Source organism: Lasioglossum baleicum, chromosome 17 (genome assembly GCF_051020765.1).
Source record: "Lasioglossum baleicum chromosome 17, iyLasBale1, whole genome shotgun sequence".
Lineage (NCBI taxonomy): Eukaryota > Metazoa > Arthropoda > Insecta > Hymenoptera > Halictidae > Lasioglossum > Lasioglossum baleicum.
This window is the reverse complement of record NC_134945.1, coordinates 6,920,646-6,947,676: the sequence shown is the minus strand read 5'-3', so window position 1 is coordinate 6,947,676 and position 27,031 is coordinate 6,920,646. Positions and strand designations below refer to the sequence as shown.

The following is a 27,031-nucleotide window of genomic DNA, read 5'->3' as shown; positions in this document are numbered from 1 at the left end:
CGATATATTCAGTTTAGCAAATTATACGTTACTCGAGAGATTATTATTCCTGCGATACTGATACGAATCTTTGGCCCCTTCAACAGCTTGTACCTTAGGTCTACCCCGTTCCAGAAGGACACGAAGTACCTTTTGATTTGTACGTTATCGCCGCCATGTAACCTGTAAAATAATGTACAGTTTACAGTATTTTTTATGAATGTGTTATTGTAATTTACTGTACGTTTATTTAACGAAGCCGAGTAGCACTAGGTCTTGTGAAGTAATTGTCAAGTCTTGTCAATTAATTTGATTTTCTCAGAATTATATATGTTCTTTTTGCTTTTTCTTTTTTATCTACAAAAGTCTATCTACAAACATCTACAGAAGCTTCGACCCTGTAGCATGATTGGTTCAGAAGTTATGCTTGTTTAAAGTTGAGCAATTTTCACTGTTTTTGACTGGTAAGGACGCCGCCATATTGGTTTGTAGTGACGATTGCGAGCCGCTTTCGCGACCAACTCGGTAAGCGGCGCACGACCGTCACTACAAAACAATATGGCGGCGCCCTTACCGGTCAAAAACACTGGAAATTGCTCAACTTTAAGCAAGCATAACTCCCGAACCAATCATCCTACAGGATTGAAACTTTGATCTGCAGGTTCCCCGGATACAAATCTACTGGATTACAAATCTAATTGTAGAAAAAAATGGTGACTACATATAATTGATTAATGAATTCTTTAAAATTTAACCATTGAATTTTAGTTTCAGATCGGGCACGAACTTATGTAATTGTCTGATATTTAACACAAGGTTTACAGGACTCTTACAGGGAGTTGAAAACAACGTATTGCTAAATACTTTTAATTTTGTTCACTGTTAAGTGTCTCACCTGTATCCATCGTAATCCACAATACAAAGGATTTCCGGATAAATTACGTAAGGCGCTTCTCTCCTTGATCTATTGAGGATCGATCGTTTCGATCTGTACCTTTTAGCTAAATGGTCGGGTTCCATCAGCGCTGAAATAGATCTTCAATTATAAGAGCAATGTTCTTGGAAGAATTGTGCTTTTTCGGTATGATAAAATGATAAAGAAGAGATACGGGTACTTACTAAAATCGCTGTATTCGTCGTATTTGGGTCTAGGTGCTTTCTTGTAAACCACGTGATGACTGGTGTGCTGTAGCTTTTCTTTACTTCGTGTTACGTTCGGTAACAACTCGTCGCTGTGGAGAGTCGGTATCCTATTCACTACTTCCTGCAGTACTCGATCTGGCAGTGGTCTGATCACCATTTCCGAGCCGATGTTGCCATCCTGCCAAAAAATATTTTGAAACAAGAATTTTAAATATTTATCATATTATTATAATCATATTATTATTAATATTATCACATTATTATCACATTATTATCACATTATTATCATATTATTATCACATTATTATCATATTATTATCATTATTATCATTATTATCATTGCCAGTACTATTATTATTATTATTATATGAAATAAATAACAGTACAAATGTTCAAAAAATTAAAAAATACTATTGTATTCTTAGCTGTTGTACCTTGAAATTAATGAAGTCTACCCTATTCTATTATCATGAGACACCGGATTTGATGCATTTATGCAAAAATGAGTAGCGGCAATTTGAAACAGTGAAAACATTAGAAAAATTTTTAAATACTGTTATATTATTTCCAACCTATTAAACATACTAAGAAAATTGTTGCATTTCAAGTACAACATTTATATTGTGTATAAAGATCCGCTGTCTAATATTATCATACATCATGAGCAAAATGAGATTTCCTGCTCCATTTATGGAAGAGCACATTTCACGTTCACTAGGAAATAGTTTAAATTGCCGTAATAATCCGATCGTTGATACTTCTTGATCGTCGCACGATCAAGTCGTTTCATCTGCGGTTGGGGAGGTGTAATGGTCAAAGCGAGGGAGGGAGAGTGAAAGCGAAAGGTCAGGGCACGCGGGGTCGCGTGGAACAACGTTTTTACGGTCTTATGTAACCAACCTACGGTATTTGTCTTCGTCTGTAGCAATTTTGTTACTTTCGAAAATTAAACTGTCCTCCAACAATCGATTCTATCATTTTAAATTTTATTTTCATAGCGGAGATCATGAAAAAACCACAAAATCATAGTTTTTTCCATTTATTTCCGTAAATAATGGCAATTTTGAAAAACACTTCAAATAAAAGTTGTAGGTCTCACCGAAATACACATTTTATGTCGTATTGATTTTTGTCATAAAGACAACAGTTTTTGAGAAAAACAATATTAAATTTTATTTTCATAGCGGAAATCATGAAAATCATAGTTTTTTCCATTTATTTCCGTAAATAATGGTAATTTTGAAAAATACTTGAGATAAAAGATGTAGACCTTATCAAAATACACATTTTATGTTGTATTAATTTTTGTCATAAAGACAGTAGTTTTTGAGAAAAACGATATTAAATTATATTACGATATTAATTACCTATCATTTTTCTCAGAAAGCATTATCTTTATGATAAAAATCAATAGGACATGAAATGTGTGTTTCGATGAGACCCACAACTTTTATCTGAAGTATTTTTCAAAATTCCCATTATTTACGGAGGTAAATAAAAAAAACTGATTTTTATGGTTTTCGCTATCACATTCGGAGATGTTTTCGGAAGTACACCGCACCATTGACTGGGAATCGAGTAAATCTGTTGACTAACAACATAAGAAAGAAAGCCTCCAAATCGGAATCGTGATCGTGTCGACATTTCTATCCGAATGCTGCAATTCGTTCGCGGTTTACACGAATCGCATTGCGAAGAGATTGCGCGTGAAGGAAGAAAAAAGCGTAATAAAATTTCCCATATCGGTTCTACCTTCCTGAACGGTCGCTAATTTCGAGAAGAAGGCTGCTGTTTTCGGTGATTGCACATCCAACCAACTGAAACTCAATTTCACTTAGGAAGTTCGATCTCTCGCGAAGTCATAAAGAACATTGGCGGTATTGCCAAAGCCACCATTAACCGCAAGTCGTCGGATTGCTCAAACACTATTGACAGATTCATCATGTACAGTAACTACTGGTTTCTTATCACTACATACAGTTCTAATTATGTCGAATTTTATAAACAAAGACTTTTTAAAAACCACCCTTATATTAAAATGCGCTAAAAAGGAGAAAATAATTTTTTTAGACACATTAGTGACTATAAATAAAAGCGTGGAGCGCTAAACTATATTGACGTAATCTTCGTGGGCGAAGATTACTGTATTAACTAATAAAATTAACAATAAAACTCGATTCGTGTTGGATGATTTATGTGGAGTTTTGGACATTTAATATAGTTTTTCTCGAAAACTGTTGTCTTTATGACAAAAATCAATACGACACAAAATGTGCATTTCGGTGAGACCTACAACTTTTATTTGAAGTGTTTTTCAAAATTGCCATTATTTACGGAAATAAATAGCAAAAACTATGATTTTTTCATGATTTCCGCTATGAAAATAAAATTTAATATTATTTTTCTCAAAAACTATCGTCTTTATGACAAAAATCAATACCACATAAAATGTGCATTTCGATGAGACTTACAACTTTTATTTGAAGTGTTTTTCAAAATTGCCATTATTTACGGAAATAAATAGCAAAAACTATGATTTTGTGGTCTTTTCATGATTTCCTCTTTGAAAATAAAATTTAATATTGTTTTTCTCAAAAACTATTGTCTTTATGACAAAAATCAATACGACATAAAATCTGTATTTCGGTGAGACCTACAACTTTTATTTGAAGTGTTTTTCAAAATTGCCATTATTTACGGAAATAAATGGCAAAAACTATGATTTTACACCCTTTAAAGGTATTGTTACTATGCAATAACTATGCACATCTTTGGTTTCAAGTGTGTAGTGACTGGAACTCTTTTAATAGTCCGTCAAGTGGTATTAGAGGTATATCCTCGCGAATTTACGCAAAGCCGTTTGATTGGGCATCGGTGGACGTCAAGTTTCGTAGCCGCGATGACGAGTCGTGCGTGACGAGCCACGTTTCCTTAACACATACTCCGAATCATACTCCTCCGTGAGCCGTTGATCAACAAACAATCGGTTTGGCCTAACCCCAGGCCAGCTAATTGCTTCTTACTTACGCATGTTTTACGAGGAACCGTGGTATTACGATAATCATAATAGAGGGCTTAAGTAAGTCGCGGAGGTTGACGAAAGACGAGTCGCAATAATAGCGGAATGACGAAAGGGACATTAAAAAAAGAATGGTTTCTTACAACGAGCACTTTCCCATTCGCGTCCCGATGCAGAAGAATGGACGCCATATTCGTCGTGTCTTGATAGATGTCACCGATATCTGTGTCGGCCTGGAACAGAAGCAACCGTTATAATAAACGTTCGGCGCAGACCGTAAGCACGATTTATGCAATCCTCGGTCTGTGAATGTGAACACCTTTTCCTCTATTTCAACCCTAACAGTAGTACGGCCATTTGAGCAGTTTTTTGACAATATCTCCTTTCCGACTCATTTTACGATAAAAACATTTATATACAAAATTGAACTAGAGGAAATTTCCTACAATTTATGTAATAACAATTTTTTTGTACAATCAATAGTTTTGGCGTACGAGCGTCTCCAATTTGGGAGAATGGCGCCTAATAGCAGTTTTTTGACAATATCTCCTTTCCGACTCATTTTACGATAAAAACATTTATATACAAAATTGAACTAGAGGAAATTTCCTACAATTTATGTAATAACAATTTTTTTGTACAATCAATAGTTTTGGCGTACGAGCGTCTCCAATTTGGGAAAATGGCGCCTAATAGCAGTTTTTTGACAATATCTCCTTTCCGACTCATTTTACGATAGAAACATTTCTATACAAAATTAAACCAGAGGAAATTTCCTACAATTTATGTGATAACAATTATTTTTGTAAAATCAATAGATTTGCCGTACGAACGCCGCTATATTGGAAAAGTAGCGCCTAATAGCAGTTTTTTGACAATATCTCCTTTACGACTCATTTTACGATACAAACATTCATATACAAAATTAAACTAGAGGAAATTTCCTACAATTTATGTAATAACAATTTTTTTGTACAATCAATAGTTTTGGCGTACGAGCGTCGCCAATTTGGAAAAATGGCGCCTAATAGCAGTTTTTTGACAATATCTCCTCTCCGACTCATTTTACGATAGAAACATTTCTATACAAAATTAAACCAGAGGAAATTTCCTACAATTTATGTGATAACAATTATTTTTGTAAAATCAATAGATTTGCCGTACGAACGCCGCTATATTGGAAAAGTAGCGCCTAATAGCAGTTTTTTGACAATATCTCCTTTACGACTCATTTTACGATACAAACATTCATATACAAAATTAAACTAGAGGAAATTTCCTACAATTTATGTAATAACAATTTTTTTGTAAAATCAATAGTTTTGGCGTACGAGCGCAAAATACTTTTGTGGTTCCATGTATAAACGATGTTTTATCGGTCGGAGAATATCTAATTTCATGTAAGTACTTACAGCAGTCACTTTCTCGTAGTGGAGACCGTCAGGTTGCGACGTATTTCTTGTGACAGTCCACATAGGCAAGTTCGCTGGCACCAACCCTTCCGTGAGTTTCAGCGACAACCCTATGTCCTTTCCGAAGGCTTTTAGGTGTATCTCCGGCTTCTCTGTATTTCTTTTGTGCGCTGAGTGTAAGACAGGCACAACTTCGTATGCTGGTACTGAAATGTGAAATGTAGCATATCTTGTAAAGGAAAATTTCTGTTTAAAATTGATAAAAGCCGAACAATTATAATCACTGCGATTCTTTGTGCAATTATGGCTTTTGAGAATTTAAAAAAAAAGCTAGGCTATAAAATGTGACATAATTTAGTACGATTTGAATTGACTTCAGATTTTCAATTTTATTTCGCCTTCTTAAAACTCGTCTACAGAAAAATTGAAAATTGCATAAATGTCTAATGATCACATACGATTAAATATAATTATTAACAGATAAGTATAGTTATCAACTGTCATTAACTGCAATACTGTTACCAACAGATAAATGAAAATATTATTGCAATATGTATTAAATATTAATTGCTTTGTTCCAGTGTCGATAAATTAAATTTTCAAATGGTGTAACACTGCTAGATACTATTTTTGTTCGCGGTAATTACCAGACTCGTGTCCCGTGTGAAACACCGATAACATCTCTTCCCTTGTCATATGCTCGTGAATCTGCAACAGACAAGAAATTCACCGTAAGCTCTCACATTTCAGTATGAACACTCATTTGTCGGTAAGCAAAAAAGTTAATATTTGTATAACACGAAGCCAGTCTAGTATAACTTTTAATAGCACAACTTTTCTGCGCTTGTGGGGTGTTGTGGGTGCTTATCGGGTTTTATAAAAGAAGAATATAATACATATACTAACTCTGTGTATACTAAAGCTTATTCTTGATTAGAGAAGAAAGTCCCTAAAAAGATTTTTGGCGACAAAGCCTCGTTTGCCCCCAGCCCCCTCCAAAGTTTTGACCGTTTTTGCTAAATATTTTCGGAAATACTGATTTTAGAGAAAAAAGTTTCAAACAAAAAATGGAGCTCATAAAAAGCTCTATAAGAAAGGTTATATACATTTTTCACGTAAACCTATTATTTTGGTTGTCAAAGCCTCGTTTGCCCCCAGCCCCATTCAAAGTTTTGCCAGTTCTTACTAAATATTTTCGAAAATATCGATTTTAGAGAAAAAAGTTTCAAACAAAAAATGAAGCTCATGAAAAGCTCTATAAGAAAGGTTATATACATTTTTTACGTAAACCTATTATTTTGGTTGTCAAAGCCTCGTTTGCCCCCAGCCCCATTCAAAGTTTTGACAGTTCTTACTAAATATTTTCGAAAATATCGATTTCAGAGAGAAAAGTTTCAAACAAAAAATAAAGCTCATAAAAAGATCTACAAACAAGGTTCTATACATTTTCTACGTAAACCTATTATTTTGGCTTTTATGACCCAAAATAACTCGGCGGGGGTCAAATTAACCCTTTCAAAGTTTTGACAGTTCTTACTTCGAAAATATTGATTTTAGAGAATAAAGTTTCAAACAAAAAAATGAAGCTCATGAAAAGCTCTATAAAAAAGGTGCTACACATTTTTTACGTAAACCTGTTAGTAGGAGGTTTAAGGAGACTTACAATTAAAATTTATGTATTGTCGTTTTAAAATTTTATTTTTAAACTCGCAATAAATTTACTAATTTATTTTCAATTTGAAATTTCCCCTGAATTTTAAATTTCATGAAGACCCCACACACCAAGATCTGGAAGTAAAAGCGTTCAGAAAATAGCTATCTCATAATATAGGTTGAAATAGCGGTACTTCCTTCCGATTTAACAGCATTCGCTGTCATTAATCAATCGCGGCCCTGTTCAGATTACAATGTAGAACCGCTCGCATTTTATTACAGGTTCCTTTTGCAGCCATGAAGTGCATGGCTAATTGGCAACGACTGCGAGGACGTTGATCAGTAATTGTCGAAGAACATGCATATACATACGGTCTAGTCTCATGTTCATTTCTCACATGGTCTCTACAATAGGTACATGTGTATTTAATGTTTTCCAATCGCGGCCCAAGGTCTGCTTCTACCATTTAAGAGCACCCAGTCACGTACCGTGTCACAGAAATCGAGTTGCAATTAACTATCATGCTGACTTAGACTCCTAAGGTCGATCACTTTCACTCATTACGTTAGGAAATTCGATCGTGGCTAGTGGTACAGTTTCCTAGTAGTTGTGTTAGCTCTAGCTTAACTCTAACCGTGAATTAATACTATTTCTAATCGACTAATGTAACGGTATCGCCTTTGGAAATTGAGTTCGTGACTTCAAAAGTCTCGATACGGAAATACCTACGGGTTCACCTTACAATTAGACGCAATCAGGAAGCGAGGATTTGGAGACAACGCGACGCAGAAAATGTTCAGAGGAGATGTTCGTAGGACATTCGGGAGGTCTTTAAGACGTCCCTAACAAGTCTTAAAGGTCCATAAATGTTAATTAAATTAAAAGAAGGGAAGAGTAAAAATAGATTTTTCGACAAAAACGACCCAAGTAGCCACAAATAGCCACGTACGTCCCTAAAACGTACGCAGAATGGACGTAGGACGTTTGGACGTGAACTGGACCTGAAACGTACGTTTTAGGGACGTACGTGGCTACTTGGGACGTGTCTCAATTAGTCAGAAAATTAAGCAATGCGACACGAGGGCAGTTTAAAACTGGATTTGCAGAAAACTTCATTCCACCACGTCGCTTTCCCAATTGTATGCATACTACTAGCATGTTTTCTTTCCTGAATAGCAAATTTAACTGCCGCGTTAGGGAGTCCGCTCGCATTCGTTATGCCTGGTTACCAGATAAACGTGCGCGTTTTACTTTCGTTGTTCCTTTTATTACATAGCCAAGAACCTACTTTGCCTTTTGGTTACAAATATAAGCGAGTCTTACAAATTTGAGAAATTGAGAAATTGAATTTTGCGGAGACAGTCGAAGTTATCAATGGACCGCGCATGTTTATGTAATTTGTGGATTTTTTTAGGGAGATTTCGAGAAAGTGGAAACGAATAAAATCCAATTTTCAGTGGTGGTAGCCTTTGGAGTTTTGAAATCAACCCAACAATTCAATTTTAAAAGTGGCTTTAAAACCCACTTGGAAATCTTTGCCCAACTCTGTCTACGACAATCGTTTTTAGCGATTCGAATAGCGTTGCCCAGCGGGAGTAAGTCCCGCTTAAATATTAGCACGTTTCTATAAACGTCACTCATGTCAGTTCGTTTCACGCAACGAACATAAGTGCCGTTGTCACGTATTTAATTATATTTTGAATATTCTGCGGTAGCTACTAAAAACACCGAATTCTTTTGTTCGCTAATAAAGTAATTAGCGCCGCTAACGGTAGCCAAGGTTTACGCACCGTGAATTTACTTCGTAATAAGTGGCGAATTCACAATTAGCGTCGTCTCATTCCGCGACTGGCCTGTCATTTCATGGTAACGACACGAAAGAGCCACGGTACTACACCACATGCTCCTTTGTTTTAAGGAAACGCTGGCACGGAATAACAGTGTCCTTGGTGCTCTCGATGGTACCTGACATGATCTTACCTTGTGGCATCGTACAACAGGTAGAACGGCCATGCACAGAAGGACAAGGGCACGAATCATTTTGCATAAAAATATTCCTGATGGGCTGCGTCACATCACTGAAACAAAAAAAAGAAACGAAATCTGTGAATATGCGGGACGTTAAACTGATGGACACAGCTCGTATAAAATTTATTTTGAAAGTGGCGCGGATATCTCGGAAACTATGCGTCCTAGCGATGAAACCATTCTATACAAAATTAAAGCTGATGAAACGAGCCACAAGATTGATTGCATTCAGTTTTTCGCTATCTCGCATAGTTTCCGAGATATCCGCGCTCAAAGTTCACTAATTGTGCTGAAGAGTTAGCTAGTCAAATAATAAAAGTAGTGAACTTCGAGCGCGGATATCGCGAAAACTATGAGTCCTAGCGATGAGACCATTCTATACAAAATTAAAGCTGACAAAACGTGCCACAGGATTCATTCGATTCAGTTTTTCGCTATCTCGCATAGTTTCCGAGATATCCGCGCTCAAATTTCACTAATTGTGCTGAAGAGTTAGCTAGTCAAATAATAAAAGTAGTGAACTTTGAGCGCGGATATCTCGGAAACTATGCGTCCTAATGATGAGACCATTCTATACAAAATTAAAGCTGATGAAACGAGCCACAAGATTGATTGCATTCAGTTTTTCGCTATCTCGTATAGTTTCCGAGATATCCGCGCTCAAAGTTCCCTAATTGTGCTGAAGAGTTAGCTAACCGAATAATAAAAATAGTGAACTTTGAGCGCGGATATCTCGGAAACTATGCGAGATAGAAAAAAACTGAATTGAATGAATCTTATAGCATATTTTGTCAGCTTTAATTTTGTATAGAATGGTTTTATGGCTAGGACGCATAGTTTCCAGGATATACGCGGGAAACCGAAAAAGGGGACTCTTAGTATGTTTACCTCGTAACTAGTCCAAATAAAGACCCAAAGACTTTTGATTACGACTAAACGTTCTTCACGTTTAGTTTAGAGAGAGTACAGTACCGAGAATCATTTGAAATATTGGGAATTACTTCACCATATCCTACTTTCCCATACACGTAATATTCTAAGCGCACCACGAAGTATGGTAACGTGTGCTCTCCTTCTTCGATCATCTCCTATCATCTCCTGTAAATTGTAAATGTCGAGAAGAGGCTTCCTTGGTGAGCTGAAGACGACCCATAGTAAAGGGCAACAAGTCTCGCAGAATCACGTCACCAATAAGAGAAAGAGACGGGCGCCAATAGAGCACATTGCGAAAAACTCAAGTTACGTCTCATCCGTTCGCGAGCACAGAGATTTCCTACAACCAGCTTTACCTCGGCAAATCATAAATAGGGGAAACTTCATTGTAGCGCAATTCATGCACAAACTGGCAGTTCATTCTCGGTTTCAGCTTAATATGTATGTTCCATGCGAACCAATGAATTTGTTGCATCATGCCGTTTCTATTTACGAATATATTTAAAAGAAGTTGAAAAGTTAGGGGAAAAAGTTGTACATTTGCGTTCAGATAGCTTTTAGAAATTGATTTCTTCAAATCAACTTTTTACATTATTTTACATTATTGACATTAATTTACATTTGATTTGATTTTCTTAAGAAATAATTACTAAAAAATACTTTCAAATACTGGAAAGGGTGAAATTAATTTCTTCAAATCAACTTTTGACATTGTTTTACATTATTGACATTAATTTACATTTGATTTGATTTTCTTAAGAATTAATTACTAAAACATACTTTAAGATACTGAAAAGGGTGAAATTGATTTGAAAAAGGGTGAAATTAATTTGCAGAAGGGTGAAAGTGATTTTTAATTTGTTATTTTACATTATTGACATTAATTTACATTTGATTTGATTTTCTTAAGGAATAATTACTAAAAAATACTTTAAGATACTGAAAAGGGTGAAATTGAATTGGAGAAGAGTGAAATTAATTTGCAGAAGGGTGGAAGTGATTTTTGATTCGTTATTTTACATTATTGACATTAATTTACATTTGATTTGATTTTCTTAAGAAATAATTACTAAAAAATACTTTAAAATACTGAAAAGGGTGGAAGTGATTTGTAATGGGGTGAATTTGGGGTGCAAAACTTGGTTTAACCTGGTCCTTTTGGTTTAAGATATTTAGTCCAATTTTTCCAATATTGATTTGTTAAGGAAACATAATTTTTTAAAGGTATATATAACCTTGTAACGAATATACTCTTCCAGTAAATCCTTTATGGTGTTATTGTTTACCATTGATCTCGTCCACCTTGGTTCAGTTAATGCTAATTAATTCTCTCGATATTAATGATACTACTCGTTTAAATTTTAGGATCTATGAGATAAGTTTTTGTTTAAACTTCTCACTTTTTGAAAAGGAAAAAATTTTCTACTTAAAAATGAAGCATCAAGTTAACATTCTTCACTAGCGTCATTCAATAACAACCGAATGCTCCATTATCACTAACGGGTCTCTGTTAGGTTTGTTTATTTTAGACACGTAACGCCGGAGGCTCACTCGACGAAACCAGTTTCAAGAAATTGTGATCAACTAATGCGGGACTACTACCACGCCGCCAAGTTACAAACATTCTTACGCTCAAGTGTCTCTCCGTAGAAACAACTTTTGATCAATGTGGGATCAAGACCCCTAGACCTTTAGGAAGTCTAGAGGACTAGGTAAAGATGGAGATCCAACTCATTCTCAAACACAAGTTTGTAATCACTGTTGAATGTTTCATTTCAATCGAAAGATTATTTAAAAATGCTGTTTTATCTCATTGCAGTCATCAAGAAAAATTATTATCAACGAAAGATTATTTAAAAATGCTGCTTTATCTCATTCCAGTCATCAAGAAAAATTATTATAAACGAAAGATTATTTAAAAATGCTGCTTTATCTCATTCCAGTCATCAAGAAAAATTATTATAAACGAAAGATTATTTAAAAATGCTGCTTTATCTCATTCCAGTCATCAAGAAAAATTATTATTAACGAAAGATTATTTAAAAATGCTGCTTTATCTCATTCCAGTCATCAAGAAAAATTATTATAAACGAGAGATTATTTAAAAATGCTGCTTTATCTCATTCCAGTCATCAAGAAAAATTATTATCAACGAGAGATTATTTAAAAATGCTGCTTTATCTCATTCCAGTCATCAAGAAAAATTATTATAAACGAAAGATTACTTTAAAAATGCTGCTTCTAATGACGTTATAAATGCATAACCTTCCGGAATGTACCGATAAAATGTTATTGTAATCGTGAGAACTATGCCAAGCCTGGAACATGTATTATCATAATTATTTCACGTCCATCTATTATACATTTTCTGTGTGTCTGGTTTTAATAATAATTCATGTTCATGTAAATTAAAGTTTCACGTGAAGCAAAACTGGATTATTACAAAAGTGTTGTGATAGCATAGTGACAGGAAGAGTAGCAGAACCTATTTAATAATCGATAGGGTATCCGGTGACCTTGCTTTCGTGAATGGTGCTACGTTCCATAAATTAGCTAAAGTGTACCATTTAATTGGAATAATTCTCCGAAAAACATCTATATTTATTCCCCTAATTTGAATTCGTTAGGTGGGTTAATCTAAAATTGGATTTTAAAAATAAAATGATATGCTGAGGCCGCAATTAAAATGAAACGTAAACCAGTTATTGGGGACAGGATCGTAACTGATTCTAATTCTAAGGAAGCATAAACTAGTTAGCGGAGACAGATTCATAACTACGTAATTGTAAGGTTACGCAACAGGGAGAAACCATATTAATATTTTGACAGATCTCGAAGGACTTAGAGTTATAAACTAACCTTTGGAACTTCGAGAACCTTCTACGAATCATTTAAGATACCGAAACTTTGAACAGGTTAAGTAATTAAAAGCCGAAACATTTTCTGCTTCGTTTTGCGAATCCTAGTGATCTGCAATTATCGACTTAAAAGCTATTGTTATTTCTGTATAACGGGTCTAGATTTCTATTTGTAACAGTCGTCGAGTTACATGTCCAGATGAAATTGGTTATGTAGATGACTTTATTATTATAATAATTTGTGTTCATATTATTTATGCATTTCTAGTAAAATTGAGTAGATGAAATTTGAAATTGAAGGAAAATTTTGAAAATTGAAGATGTCAATATCTAATTTCTCATCGAGGAATTCAATTATTTTTCAATTTCAACTTCATTTCAATTTTTCAATTTCAACAACTTCAATTTCCATTTCAACTCTTCAATTTTAACTTTTCGATTTAAACTTTAATTTCAACTTCATTTTCAACTCTTCAATTTTTCAAATTACAATTTCAACTTCCATTTCAATTGAAGAGTTCAAATTGAAATTGAAATTGAAATTGAAGAGTTCAAATTGCAATTGAAATTGGAGAATTCAAATTTTTTTTATTTCGCATGAAACGACGCAGTCTAGTGATCAACCACACTGGTAAATACTTAACTCGACATTTTTAATGAAGCTCGTTGGAGGACTAGAAATACTGCACGAGATTCTCGAGATGGCCAGCATTAATTAAAAAAACCAAATTCTAACAGCGGTTACTGCATAATAAACTAATTGTAAGTGGTTCATAAGGAATTACTGTGCTATTAGTCGCGTACAAGGTATTACACGTTTGCGGAATTATGCGGAATATATCTCGAGCGAGATTTAATTAGAATCTGATAGCCAATTGAGCGGAGTTTTCATCTGCGTCTTCAAGGGATTCTCCGTAAATTGATGTTCAACTTCCCGGCTGTTAGAGGCTCGTACTACAGTGGTAATGACGGCTACTTGAGATTTTAATAAAAATGATTTCCGGACTCCTTGAGGTACAGCCATCGTTCCGTACGATCCAGAAAAGTGCATCAAGGTAATGAAATTCCCATGATCGGTAATGCTACGGTTGCGTGTGCAGTGAATCACATACGTATGCATACGCACACACACACTCACACATAGATCATGCTCGTTTCATTTTGTACGTGACCCTGAGACAGAACGAAGACGCAGGACATTCCGAGCGAGCGTTGTCGATCTACCGAATGATTTCCTACTATTCAACATGGAATAAACGATTTAATTCGGTTGTTTCTCCGAACAAGCGGTTACATACTGGTGCGTTTTTCTCGTTTCTGTAATTTCCGCGTTCCCAATTAATTCGAGCAGGTGATTATGCAGTTTTCCGTAGATAATCATTAATATTGGGTTGGGGAAAAAGTTTCTTGCCATAACTCTGTTAATATTAATTGGATCTGGCATCACTCGAGTGTGGCTGAAAGGTGATATATCATAGAGTCATCAGAAACAAGAAATTGTGTTATTTGTTTGTTTCGTCAAAAGTTATTTACGTCTTGTTACGTCTTGAAAATGAGCGAAAATAAAGAAGAAATTCGATACATTTTGAGATTTTATTGCAAAGAAGAAAAGAGTGCGGCCTCAGGCTGCTAAAAAAATTTGTGTGGCGCAAAGTTGGTTCAAGCGTTTTGAATCTGGAAATTCAAGTTAAAATCGAAGAGTTTAAATTGAGATTGAAGTTGAAATTGGAGTTGAAAATGAAATAGAAAAGTTGGAATTGGAGTTTAAATTGAAGAGTTTTGAAATTGAGAAGTTGAAATTGAAGTTGAAGTTATTTTGGGTCATAACAGTCAAAATAATAGGTTTACGTACAAAATGTATATAACCCTTTTTATAGAGCTTTTTATGATCTCCATTTTTTGTTTCAAACTTTTTTCTCTAAAATCAATATTTTCGGAAATATTTAGTAAAAATATTAAAACTTTGAAGGGGGCTGGGTTAATTTGACCCCCGCCGAATTATTTTGGGTCATAACAGCGAAATAATAGGTTTGCGTAAAAAATGTATATAACCCTTTTTATAGAGCTTTCTATGAGCTCCATTTTTTGTTTCAAACTTTTTTCTCTAAAATCAATATTTCCGAAAATATTTAGTAAAAATGTCAAAACTTTGAAGGGGGCTGGGTTAATTTGACCCCCGCCGAGTTATTTTGAGTCATAACAGCCAAAATAATAGGTTTATGTACAAAATGTATATCACCCTTTTCGTAGAGCTTTTCATGAGCTCCATTTTTTGTTTGAAACTTTTTTCTCTAAAATCAATATTTTCGAAGTAAGAACTGTCAAAACTTTGGAAGGGGCTGGGTTAATTTGACCCCCGCCGAATTATTTTGGGTCATAACATCCAAAATAATAGGTTTACGTAAAAAATCTATATAACCTTTTTTATAGAGCTTTGTATGAGCTTCATTTTTTGTTCGAAACTTTTTTCTCTAAAATCAATATTTTCGAAAATATTTAGTAAGAACGGACATCACTCTCGAACTTATTACAATTTTCAAAATTTTCTCTCTCGGTCAAACTTCCCTGAGCGGTGGAGCACACACGTATTTTCCAATGATGATACAAGGTGCTGTCAATGCGATTGTCCTCGTAGATGACCATGGCTTCGGAAAGGCTGTTATGAGTTCTCGCGGGTTGTCATATGGGAGAAAGTGGAGTACATTAGTACCGAATAAGCGTATCACCTTGTTCGCGCAGTTGCTGCCCATGAGGCTCGCGAACCAAGAACGACATTAACAACCGGTAAGCGCGGTCTTTGCAGTTGCCTCGTATCTCGTAGACGGAATTAAGATCTTACTTGAAGGTCGTGAAACATCAGCAAAAGAGAGCACGCATATTCTGCTCACCTGTTGCTTGTTGTTCACTGTTAAATAAACTTTCATTGCTACCGAAAAATAGTAATAGCAAACCAACCGTAGGTGAAATTCGAACCAGTTCAAAGAGAATAAGAAGACAGGGAATCGGATGACTTTACGCTTCTCTGGTTCGACGAATTTCTCTTAAAACGTTTTCGAAAGGAACTGGTGTCACTCTACAATATAGTATACATATATGTATATATATATCTTCTTAATTATTCTCTCAATTAAACAATTCTTAAGGCTCCCGTGTGATTAATTAACGACGATCGAGGCGATAGGTGTCGTGACAAGGAAATAAATTACTGAACTATGAATGTATTCCTGACTTACTTGAGATATGCATATTGCGGGGAATAGAATGCGAAACTCGATTACAGGAGACAGCGGACAAAGTGCCTAACAGTGTCTACAGCTTCGCGTAAGAAGGAATTAGAAGTACTGTGGATAATAATTCAAATATATCGACTACATCATTATTCTATGGTCATTTGTCCGGGGCGCGGAAATTTAGGGCCGCCATTTTGATGTGTTAAATACCAAATTAATATAAAATTTGCTGTTATTAAAATATAAATGCTCTTTCATTAAAATTTAAATGAAATGATTTGATTTTTATTGAAAATAAAAAATATGTAGGGGTTGGGTTATATGAGACGGGTTTTGTTTTTGGTTTGTAACTTTTTGCTTGATGAAGATATTAAAGAGCTTTATAGACCGTTGGAAAGGTGAAGGAAATACGCAACTTTTATATCTAAAGAGTTTCGTGATTTGATCAACAAGTAAAATTTTATGGCCAATTTTCCAGGGACATGGTTTTTGGCTTCCAAGTGGTTGGGTTGTGAGATGGGTTTTCTTTTTGGTCTGTAACTTTTTGCTTGATGAAGATATCAAAGAGTTTTATATACCGTTGGAAAGGCGAAGGAAACACGCAACTTTTATATGTAAAGAGTTTCGTGATTTGATCAATAGTTTCAAAGATATAAACAATTGAATTTCACGCAACTTGCTTACCATGGAACTTCGAAAACTATCAAAGTATGAAACTTTGATTGATTATATCTTTGAAACTATTGGGTAACTACAGCTAATATTTTCCAGACATCATTAGGGATCCATATAGCATCGTCTCACAAAAAATTATCAAAATCAAAGTCGGAGATTTGGGGTCCTTCCCTTGTTATAATAGATTAAGATTTTACTGTACATTGACAAGGAGTAGTTAATGGAGAATATTTCTTTCTCACGTTCACCTTGAATCAATTTCGTCTTCCAATAAATAACCTCCTGCTTTCTGAGTCCTGTTTTTTTTTTCTAGGTGTGCGTGGGTGGCAATATTTCATAGAAAACGTTATTTCATTCTGAAACGTCACACTTTTCTGACAATTCAGGAGGTTGAACTGCAACTGGCTTTTCACCGGTTAAAAATAACGGTGACAGTCTAGGGTCGCGAAAGTCGAAACCGCTCCATATAAAAAAATTATGCAAAACACCAAGGACCGATCATGGCTGTAATAAAATGCCGGACGCATATACAGGCAAAATCGAACGCTCGGCGAATGGGAATAAAAAAGATCTCGGCCGTGATCGTTTAGTCGGAAACAACGTGTTTTTATAAATATCGATGCATCGAGGTTTATGGAAATTAATGTATTCGCGCCGTTTTTTCTTTCGCCTCTTTGTTTTATTCTTTTAATCATTGTTACATCGTCGGATTAATGCTTGCCGGCGGCGAATCGATTCGTGAAGAATTATAGACTTGCTCGCATAATTACATGTATATTAATCGATTCCTGCCATTAATGGATTTATTTGAAATCACCGTTATGCAAAATCTGCGATGAGAGATCAGGTCACTTTAAGTGTGGTGGCTTAGTGGATTTTGTATAAATAAAAACGAGATCTGTTTTTCAACCTTTTCTACCATTTCCGAGGAAGAAGAACCGGGTTTGACGAATGTTTTAATGCCATTCATTTTTCGGCGACGAAGTGATTTCACCCAAAAATTGATTTTTGACAAAACGTAAAAATTTTTTCAACACAAACTGTCCAACTTGTCAATTCGAAATTTCGTGTGTTTATTAACACATTACCGACCGGTGATTATTCCATAATTTTGAAAAAATCTATGGTGTCATGCCTGAACACTTTTTACTGGAACGTTCAATAGCAACAGCAATTTTCATATTTTGAACTGACAAGTCACCCTGAATAGAGTCATCAAATAGTTTCATTCGAGATTGCAGTGTAGAAGAAAATTTCTATGCTTTCTTTCGCTACAACACAATTATTGAAAATCCTGTTAATAGGCTTCCGGTAGGTAAAGTGTTAAATAACACTTACGGAGTATGCGAAATTCTTTAAAGTTATAGCAGATATACGATAGCGTGGTAAACATTTTCGCGTTCATGACGATTATAATAGAAGTTTTAATCAGCACTGTTTTAGAGCAACTGCAGGAAATGTTTTGATACGTAGAGGTAATCACCTACTCCAAAACCATATAATACACCTTTCTCTTCCTCGAAAAATTGTTGCAAGACTGTATTTGCAAATTTACATACCGCGTCTCTGCAAGTGTAATTCGCTGATCCTCGCGATTATTCGCAGTTCCGATTACAATTCCCGTTACGAAAACTGTTGTTAACACCACGTTGCAACCTCCTGTAGATATTCTTGAAATGTCAAAGCTTATTGTTTCCATTCAGGAATTATTCTTGAGCCATTCACGATAGAATTGATAACACGGGGACGTTTTTCAAAAAGCTTTTCAAAAAAAGTTAACAAAAACAAACAGAGCCAATCTATGTAGAAATTGCACAAGTCTTTCGATTAGGGCTTTTACTTTTCTTCGAAGATTGAAGAATTCGAAGCTACGAAGCTTCGATTTCAGAAACTTCGAAGGTGATGAGAAACGAAGTTTCCTCGTTTCGAAACTTGGAAACTTGGGAAGATGGAAACTTGAAAAGTTGGAAACTGGGAAACTTGGGACGTTAGAAACTTGAAAACTTAGGACGTTAGAAACCTGGAAAACTTGAAAACTTGAAAACGAGGAAACTTGTAAACTTGAGACGTTGGAAACTTGAAAACGTGAAAATTGGGCACGTTCGAAACTTGAAAACTTGAAAGCTTGTAAACTAGGAAACTTGGATTTTTGGAATCGTGAAAACTTGGAAACTGGGAAACTTGAATACTTGGAAGCTTGGAAGCGTGGAAACTGGGAAACTTGAATACTTGGAAACTTGGAAGCTTGGAAACTGGGAGACTTGAATACTTGGAATCTTGAAAACTTGGATACTTGGAAGCTTGGAAACTTGGAAGCTTGAAAACTTGGTAGCTTAAAAACTTGGTAGCTTGAAAACTTGACAACTTAAAAATTTGAAACGTTTGAAACTTGGAAGCTTGACAACTTTGAAACTTGGGAACTTGGAAGCTTGAAAACTTGACAACTTGGGACCTTGGAAGCTTGAAAACTTGACAACTTTGAAACTTGGAAGCTTGAAAACTTGACAACTTGGGAACTTGGAAGCTTGAAAACTTGACAGCTTTGAAACTTGGAAGCTTGGCAACTTTGAAACTTGGGAACTTGGAAGCTTGAAAACTTGACAACTTGGGAACTTGGAAGCTTGAATACTTGACAACTTTGAAACTTGGAAGCTTGGAAACTTGGAAACTTCGAAGTTCCCTTCGTTCCTTCGAATTCTTCGAATCCTTCGCAGACTCGAAGCTTCGGAAAAATAACCGCCCTACTTTCGATCTCCGAGTACAATGGAGACAAACAGCATTGACTGCATTCCACTAAAGAATACGAAACGAAATGGTTCGACGTGCGATCAGCTTGATCGATCGCCTCTGACAGATAGTTAGCAAAGACTCGACGGTAGCTGAACTATAAAAGATTCGCTAGAAATCTCGATCGATGAATTTAAGAAATCGTTTCCAGGATACGGTCGTTAAACGGTTACCGCGTCGTTGGTCTTGATTGTCAGTGAAAGGAATAACGCTGGGAGACTATAATCTGAATCGTATCGTGTCTCGGAACAATATAATTGTTAGAAGGGTCGGTTGGATCGTGCTGGTTATTATATGTGGACATGAATTAATTATCTATGCGGTACACATTGGTATACTCGACAATAATTGGCCGCATATCTGTCCCCATTGTCGAGGTCGTTAACATTGCACAAACGCTGATTACGACGCAACAGCTGAGAACTTTGTCTCTGAGAAAATTAACGTTGAAATTGAAGTTGAAATTGAATAATCGGCATTGAAATTGAAAAACTGAAGTTGAAATTGATAAATTGACGTTGAAATGGTAATATTGAATTTGAAGATGAAATTGAAGAATTGAAATTGAAAATGAAATTGAAAAGTTCAAGATCAAATGGAAAAATTCTCGTCGAAATTGAAGTTAAAATTGAAAAATTGAAGTTGACGTTGACATGGACGTTGAAATGGAAATGGAAATTGGAATGGAAAAATTGAAGTTGAAAAATTGAATTTGAAGAGTTGAAATTGAAAAAATCGGGACTTGAATTGAATTGAATAGATCACGAATCTGGTTAATAAGTAAATATTGATGTAAATATTAATTTTTAATATGCCGCATGTAAACAAAATGGAGTTTCTCATGAAGTGTGGAAAAATCTTGCTACCTTTTCTTTCGCAATACTGTTTTAAAAAAAGGTTTGTCTGGATGGCACTGGATACACAACTAAAACCTGAAGAATGTATAAAAATTTTTATTATTTTCACAAGGTAAGAAACAATTTCACTGTAACTAAATATTGCAGAATTTTCTAAATATTTGCGATCCTTCACTTATCACTAGACGAACAAGCCATGTTAATTTGCTTGGTAAATATTGTCGCGTAGTTATAAAAATACATTTATTATAGTAGAACATCTATCTTTCACATATTTCCATGAGAAAACTCGATAGAAATGGCCAATTTCGACCTCAAATGACACCGAAATTTGCCTTTTAACATCGTTATTCTTTAATGATTCTACAAGTGCATATTTGTAACTGTAATTTGCTGACGGATCGAGATTCTGCCAGGTTATCGGGGCCGCGCGCGGCCCCACTGTGCACTCCTTCTGTTTTCGACTTGCTCGATTCACCGTGGATCCTGGGTTTACGCCGACTGAATACGGGTCAAGGTTGGAAATCGCGCTGCAGAGATGTACTTACTCGCTGTAAGACCGGTTGCGTGCGCCATGTCAAAATCGGTGGGAAATTCGTCGCGTGGCGACAGACACAGCTTTTCCACGCAAAATTCACCCTTTTTCGCAAATAAATTTCATTCTTTTGCAAATCAATTTCAACCTTTTTCAAATATAGTATTTTTCAATAATTTTTCGTTTGAAGAATCAAACTAGACTGCAGATCTTGATGCAGAATAGAATTTGTCTGCATTAATTGCGAGAAATTAGAAACTAAATTGAACATGTGATTTCTTCCCTTAATGATTTTAATCAGAGAAATCCTTGAATATTGGCATCTTCAATTTCGTAAAACTTCTCAACAATTTTCAACAATGTTGCTATAAATGCATAAAGATCGGCAGTTTAATGATCATTAATAATGAAAAACATTATTATAACACGTTGAAGAAGAACAGCCAGAGTTCTATTCAGTGAAATTCTCCAGCGAGTTTTTATTTAAACAAATCAAATCAAATGTAAATTAATCGCTAAGAAATTTATTTATTGCAAAGATGAAGAACTAATTCAGTTTTGTCATAAATGCTTGAAAAGACCGCAGGTCTAGTCGTAAACAATTAAAAGCGTTCACTACATTTGCGAAAATGTAAGTAGAATTAAATATTCGATCGATTGATGTCGATCTTGATCGGTTCGATGATCAATGAATGGCAATGCGTGTTCGCGACAAGACAGATGTGCTTCCTCCCACCAGTTACGATCGGAGTGAAATTGGTGTTTTTAAAGTATACTGCGAAATACGCACACGAACCTTCTTAAGAATCGGTCTAGTTCGATACGGGTCAAGGTCAAGGCATCGCAACTGACCTTCTGAAACAGTAATCCGAGACGTCGGAATCGTAACATAGGCTGATTGTAGTAGTTCGTTGTAGTAGCCTTTTCAGATCTGAATTAAATAAAAATCGTACTAAATTCTGTCGGATTTTATATCCTAGCATATTTAGAGAATTTTCAAAAGCCATAATCGCATAAAGATCCACAGTCTATTTAGTACTTTTAAGCAGGGACTATAATTGTTATAACAAAATAGAAAAATAGTCATTGAATAACAAGTATTTCTTCGACTAAAGTCGTATTGGTTGCAAATAAGGATTATAAGTAACAATAATTAAATAAGCAACCGAAATGAAGTTCCTGATCAATAATTATTGTGAACAAGTGATAAGAAATTCGATAGTCGATAACTGTTATGAGCGATAGAAATAATTTTCTATTATTAATAACACTGCTTTGAGTAATCACGTTCAATTTTTAAATTTCAACTGTTCAATTTCAACTTCAATTGCAACTCTTCAATTTGAATTTGTCAATTTTACCTTCAACTTCATTTTTTCAATTTCAACTTCACTTTTTCAATTTCGATTATCGATAAGTGTTACGAGCAATAGAAATAAATTTCTCTCATTGATAACTGTTATGAGCAGTCGAAATGAACTTCTCTCATTGATGAACACTAATAACTGTCATTTGGAACCAAAAAGTACAAAATTGGATATTTTTTAATCACTTTGTTCTTTGAATTTTTCGCTGTATATTTTGTGTACATTATCTTAAATTGCAATGATGATTGAAAAAATACAATTTTTATTGTAGTAAATTTTAGAGTAAAACTGTTATTTTTTATTCCTGCTTGTAAGTGATATGAGAACTTCAATTCGACGATCATTTGCATCATTACCCCCTGTATAATCTCTATCCAGATACGCTGAACGATTCGAAATGGAAAGGAACTGAAAAGAAATTTGAATGCTTGAATACTTGAATACTGGAAACTGAATAAAAAATAGGTTATTTTCAAAAATTCGAAGTGTTTCTTTCATAAACCAGATGCGCTCTATCAAATTTAGACCTAGAAACACGGAAGCAAATGTTAAATTTGATTCGCAGATATATCTACTGTCTGCCATTGTTAGCTTCGCAGAGATTGTTAGGTTTGCTCAATGGGAAAGTCTCGCATGGTGATCGACGCGATGTTCAGACGCTCCACGATAAAATGACCTTTTCAACTATAATCGGAAATGAAGAAAGAAACTCCGATTGCGTAAAAGGTGTCATCGGTTGATCGTCACTTTGCGACGCATGGTTGTAGTGGGGGAGATAGAGGGTGTCGGTGCACACCCGTAATCGCGTCTCGTTATGCAAGAAGTAACGATGCGAAAATCATTCATGCGGTACCTATCTACGCAAGGACATTCTCAGAGACAAAGTTTTCAGCTGTTGCGTTGTAATCAGCGTTTGTGCAATGTTAACGACCTCGACAATGGGGACAGATATGCGGCCAATTATTCTCGAGTATACCAATGTGTAGCAATTTTTTAATATCAATTTCAACTTCAATTTAAAATCTTCAATTTCAATTTTTCAATTTCGACTTCAACTTCAATTTTCCAATTTCAACTTCAGTTTTTCAATTTCAATGTCAATTTTTCAATTTCAACTTCAACTTCAACTTCAATTTTTCAATTTCAACTTCAATTTTTCCATATCAACTTCATTTGTTCCATTTCAACTTCAATCCTTCAACATTAATTTCAACTCTTCAATTTCAATTTTTCAATTTCGACTTCAACTTCAATTTTTCAATGTCAACTTCAGTTTTTCAATTTCAATGTCAATTTTTCAATTTCAACATCAATTTCAATTTTTCAATTACAACTTCAATTTGGCCTCTTCAATTTCAATTTTTCAATTTCAATTTTTCAATTTCAACTTCAATTTGTACATATCAACTTCATTTGTTTCATTTCAACTTCAATCCTTCAACATTAATTTCAACTCTTCAATTTCAATTTTTCAATTTCGACTTCAACTTCAATTTTTCAATGTCAACTTCAGTTTTTTAATTTCAATGTCAATTTTTCAATTTCAACATCAATTTCAATTTTTCAATTACAACTTCAATTTGGCCTCTTCAATTTCAATTTTTCAATTTCAACTTCAACTTGAATTTTTCCATTTCAACTTCTCTCTCTCTCTCTCTCTCTCTCCATTTTTCCATATCAACTTCATTCTTCAATTTCATCTTCAATTTCAATATTACCATTTCAACTTCAATTTTTCAATTCCAACTTTAATTTATCAACATCAATTTCATGTTTTCAATTTCAACTACAATGTTTCAACTTCAATTTCAAAGGTCCATAAATGTAATCTGATGTTATTACTCTTTTAAATTACACCTTTTTATTTTTTAATAGCAATAAGCTACAGTGAAAAGGGAATAAACTTTCTATCTTAACATGATTGTGAAAATGATGATGAAAATAATATATAATATTTTTAAATTCTTCAGAAGTTATTATTTTAAATTATACCAACTCAGTTTTATTAAAAATGCATCAAACCCTATCCCATTAACCGTCGATGGCGTTCCTCGGGCCCAGTTTGACCCAGAGTTGCAAACATTCCATTAAAACTCTACCGTCCCTGAAGCTATTTCAATCAACTATTTTTCTTAGAACCAATAACAAGATCAACGATTATTTCAAAGAAGTAGGTTCGGAAGTATGCAAAATGGATTGGAACGTAAATACTTGAATAGAAACCTTGAAAACCGTCAATCTAGCCTCGACTATAATTTTTATTCGAAAGATTTCTGCGTACTGTTTGAGACAACGAAGAGATTTCCTTGTTCAGAGTTCGTGGGACAGGTTGTATAAATTGAATTTCGTACGAAGATTCGGCAGCTGGCTCCGTTATAGAAATTCCGTCACCGGCGACGAGAAAAGGGCAAGAGCCTTTGACCGGTTCACGGAAGTGCGTCACGCGGTTTTTAAATTTATCATTGGCCGTCGCGCACGTCGCGCGTCGCATCGTCCGGCTGATTTTCATAGTCCATGCATAACGTAGCGAGAGCTCACGTTTTGGTTCACCTTAACCAGCTCGTCAGATACCGATCTTGGATCCTCGACACAATTCGGCGTCGGAACACGTCCTTCATTTCGTTTCATTTCACGCAGCACCAATGGCCGCACAGGTCCGTATCGAAAAACTTGCTGTCGCTTTGTTATAACTTTTCAACTATCAGAGACATCGCAATTGTCACGAAAAATATTTGAAAAAAAATAGTACTTCTTACCCCTGGAGATAATTAAATATTTTTAGCATTTGTTAAACAATAATTTCTACTAACTATTCGTTGATGTTTCGTATTGGAAAATGAATTGTTCAAATATAGTTTTTCAACCCTTTTTTATTTGTTGTGGACAATAATGTTTAGTGTTGGTATTAATCTTTAACACATAAAAGAATGCTTTCCTTTGTAAAGAAGAACAAATATTTTACATAGGTATTGCGAATAAAATAGTACTAACATTATATTCAGTCAATATTTTATTATAAATAAAAAAGTAAGCTAATAAAATAAACATACCATAATTTGTCTCTTTCGTGATGATCTGTGACGATCTCTATTGCATTAGAGTTAATTTATAACTCTACTGCCTCAGGATTCTGTATTTTAGGATTTCTTTTGCATGTTAATCTTAATTGTTACATGTCAAGATGAAATGGAAAAATTCTCGTCGAAATTGAAGTTAAAATTGAGAAATTGAGGTTGAAGTTGAAATTGAAGTTGAACGATTGAAGTTAAAATTGAAAAGTTCACATTGAAATTGAAAAATTTAGGTTAAAATGGCAACATTGACTTTGAAATTCAAGTTGAAATTGAAAAATTGAGGTTAAAATGGCAACATTGACTTTGAAATTCAAGTTGAAATTGAAAAATTCAAGATCAAATGGAAAAATTCTCGTCGAAATTGAAGTTGAAATTGACAGTGAAGTTGACATTGAAATCGTAGTTGCAATTGAAAAATTGAAGTTGCAAACGACGAGTTGGAATTAAAATATTGAAGTTGCAATCGATGGGTTGAAATTGAAGTTGAAATTGAAAAAAACCAATTTATAAATTGAAAAATTGTCGTTGAAATTGAAATGTTAAAGTTGAAGTCGAAGCTGTAATTGAAAAATTGAAGTTGAAGTCGAAGCTGTAATTGAAAAATTGAAGTTGAAGTCGAAATTGAAATATTGAAGTTGAGATTGATGTTGAAAAATTGAAATTGAAGAAGAAGGAGAAGAACGCTAGTGGAAATTATATAAAAAGTGTAATAAAAATAACAATTGCAATTAAAATCACTACAAAAATAATAAAACTTGAAGTAGAAATGGAAAAATGATTGGAGACAATTTTTATTTCGCATAAAAATTCACAGTCTACTAACGAGCATTTAGTATGAACTATTTCTTAATACTTTCTTTCTCTCCTATTATCAGCTGAGAAAAATAAAACGATTGGAACTAGTTAGACGCGAAAGAAAGTCAGTGTTAATTTTGTTTTGCAAGCACACTTATGGACTTTGCAATTTACCAAAATTGTTAACAGAATCGTTTTGCTGAATGTGATAATTGGGACCGTGGAATGTAAATACGAATCCTCCGGTCAAGGATAGTGATTAGAAAAGTAAGAACACAGTAAGTGTTGGTTGTAAGCGCAAGTTGCAGCTTGACTGTCATTATAACAGTAACTATTATCCTTAATCGTGGCCAAGTTGCACAGTAGAAATAACTGTTTCACAAAAGTCAAGACTTTTACCTTCGCAGTGTATTCCCAGCTCATTCCGAGCTAACGGATGAATGAAGAAAACACGAAATGTCATTTAACAGTACTTCGAGTTTCGGGTATCTTTAGATATAACGATATACAAACATCTGTGAATGGGAATAGCATCATTATAATATTTATATGAACGCGGCATTCTCTTTACATTTATTTAAACGTTATTTAGTTGTGTTACGAAACGGTTTCGATGTATGTGTTTCACTTTCGAAACTCTTCAAATGATCAAGCAAATATTGATAATTCGTTCACATATGTCAAA

At 34.6% G+C, this 27,031-nt stretch overlaps 1 protein-coding gene across 4 annotated transcripts in view; it reads right to left on the bottom strand.

The window, feature by feature from the left end:
* The window catches only part of Sona (sol narae metalloprotease), a 63,958-nt gene that overhangs the window by 15,203 nt on the left and 21,724 nt on the right, over positions 1-27,031 (bottom strand). For all 4 annotated transcript variants that reach the window (XM_076442099.1, XM_076442097.1, XM_076442100.1 and 1 more), the window contains exons 3-9: positions 9,188-9,285; positions 6,201-6,261; positions 5,554-5,759; positions 4,285-4,374; positions 1,099-1,300; positions 875-1,004; positions 33-162 (exon numbers count right to left, since the gene is read on the bottom strand). In XM_076442099.1, the coding sequence (XP_076298214.1) occupies positions 33-162; positions 875-1,004; positions 1,099-1,300; positions 4,285-4,374; positions 5,554-5,759; positions 6,201-6,261; positions 9,188-9,247 (879 nt within the window). In that variant the 5' untranslated portion in view covers positions 9,248-9,285. The remainder of the gene's footprint in view (positions 1-32; positions 163-874; positions 1,005-1,098; positions 1,301-4,284; positions 4,375-5,553; positions 5,760-6,200; positions 6,262-9,187; positions 9,286-27,031) is intronic.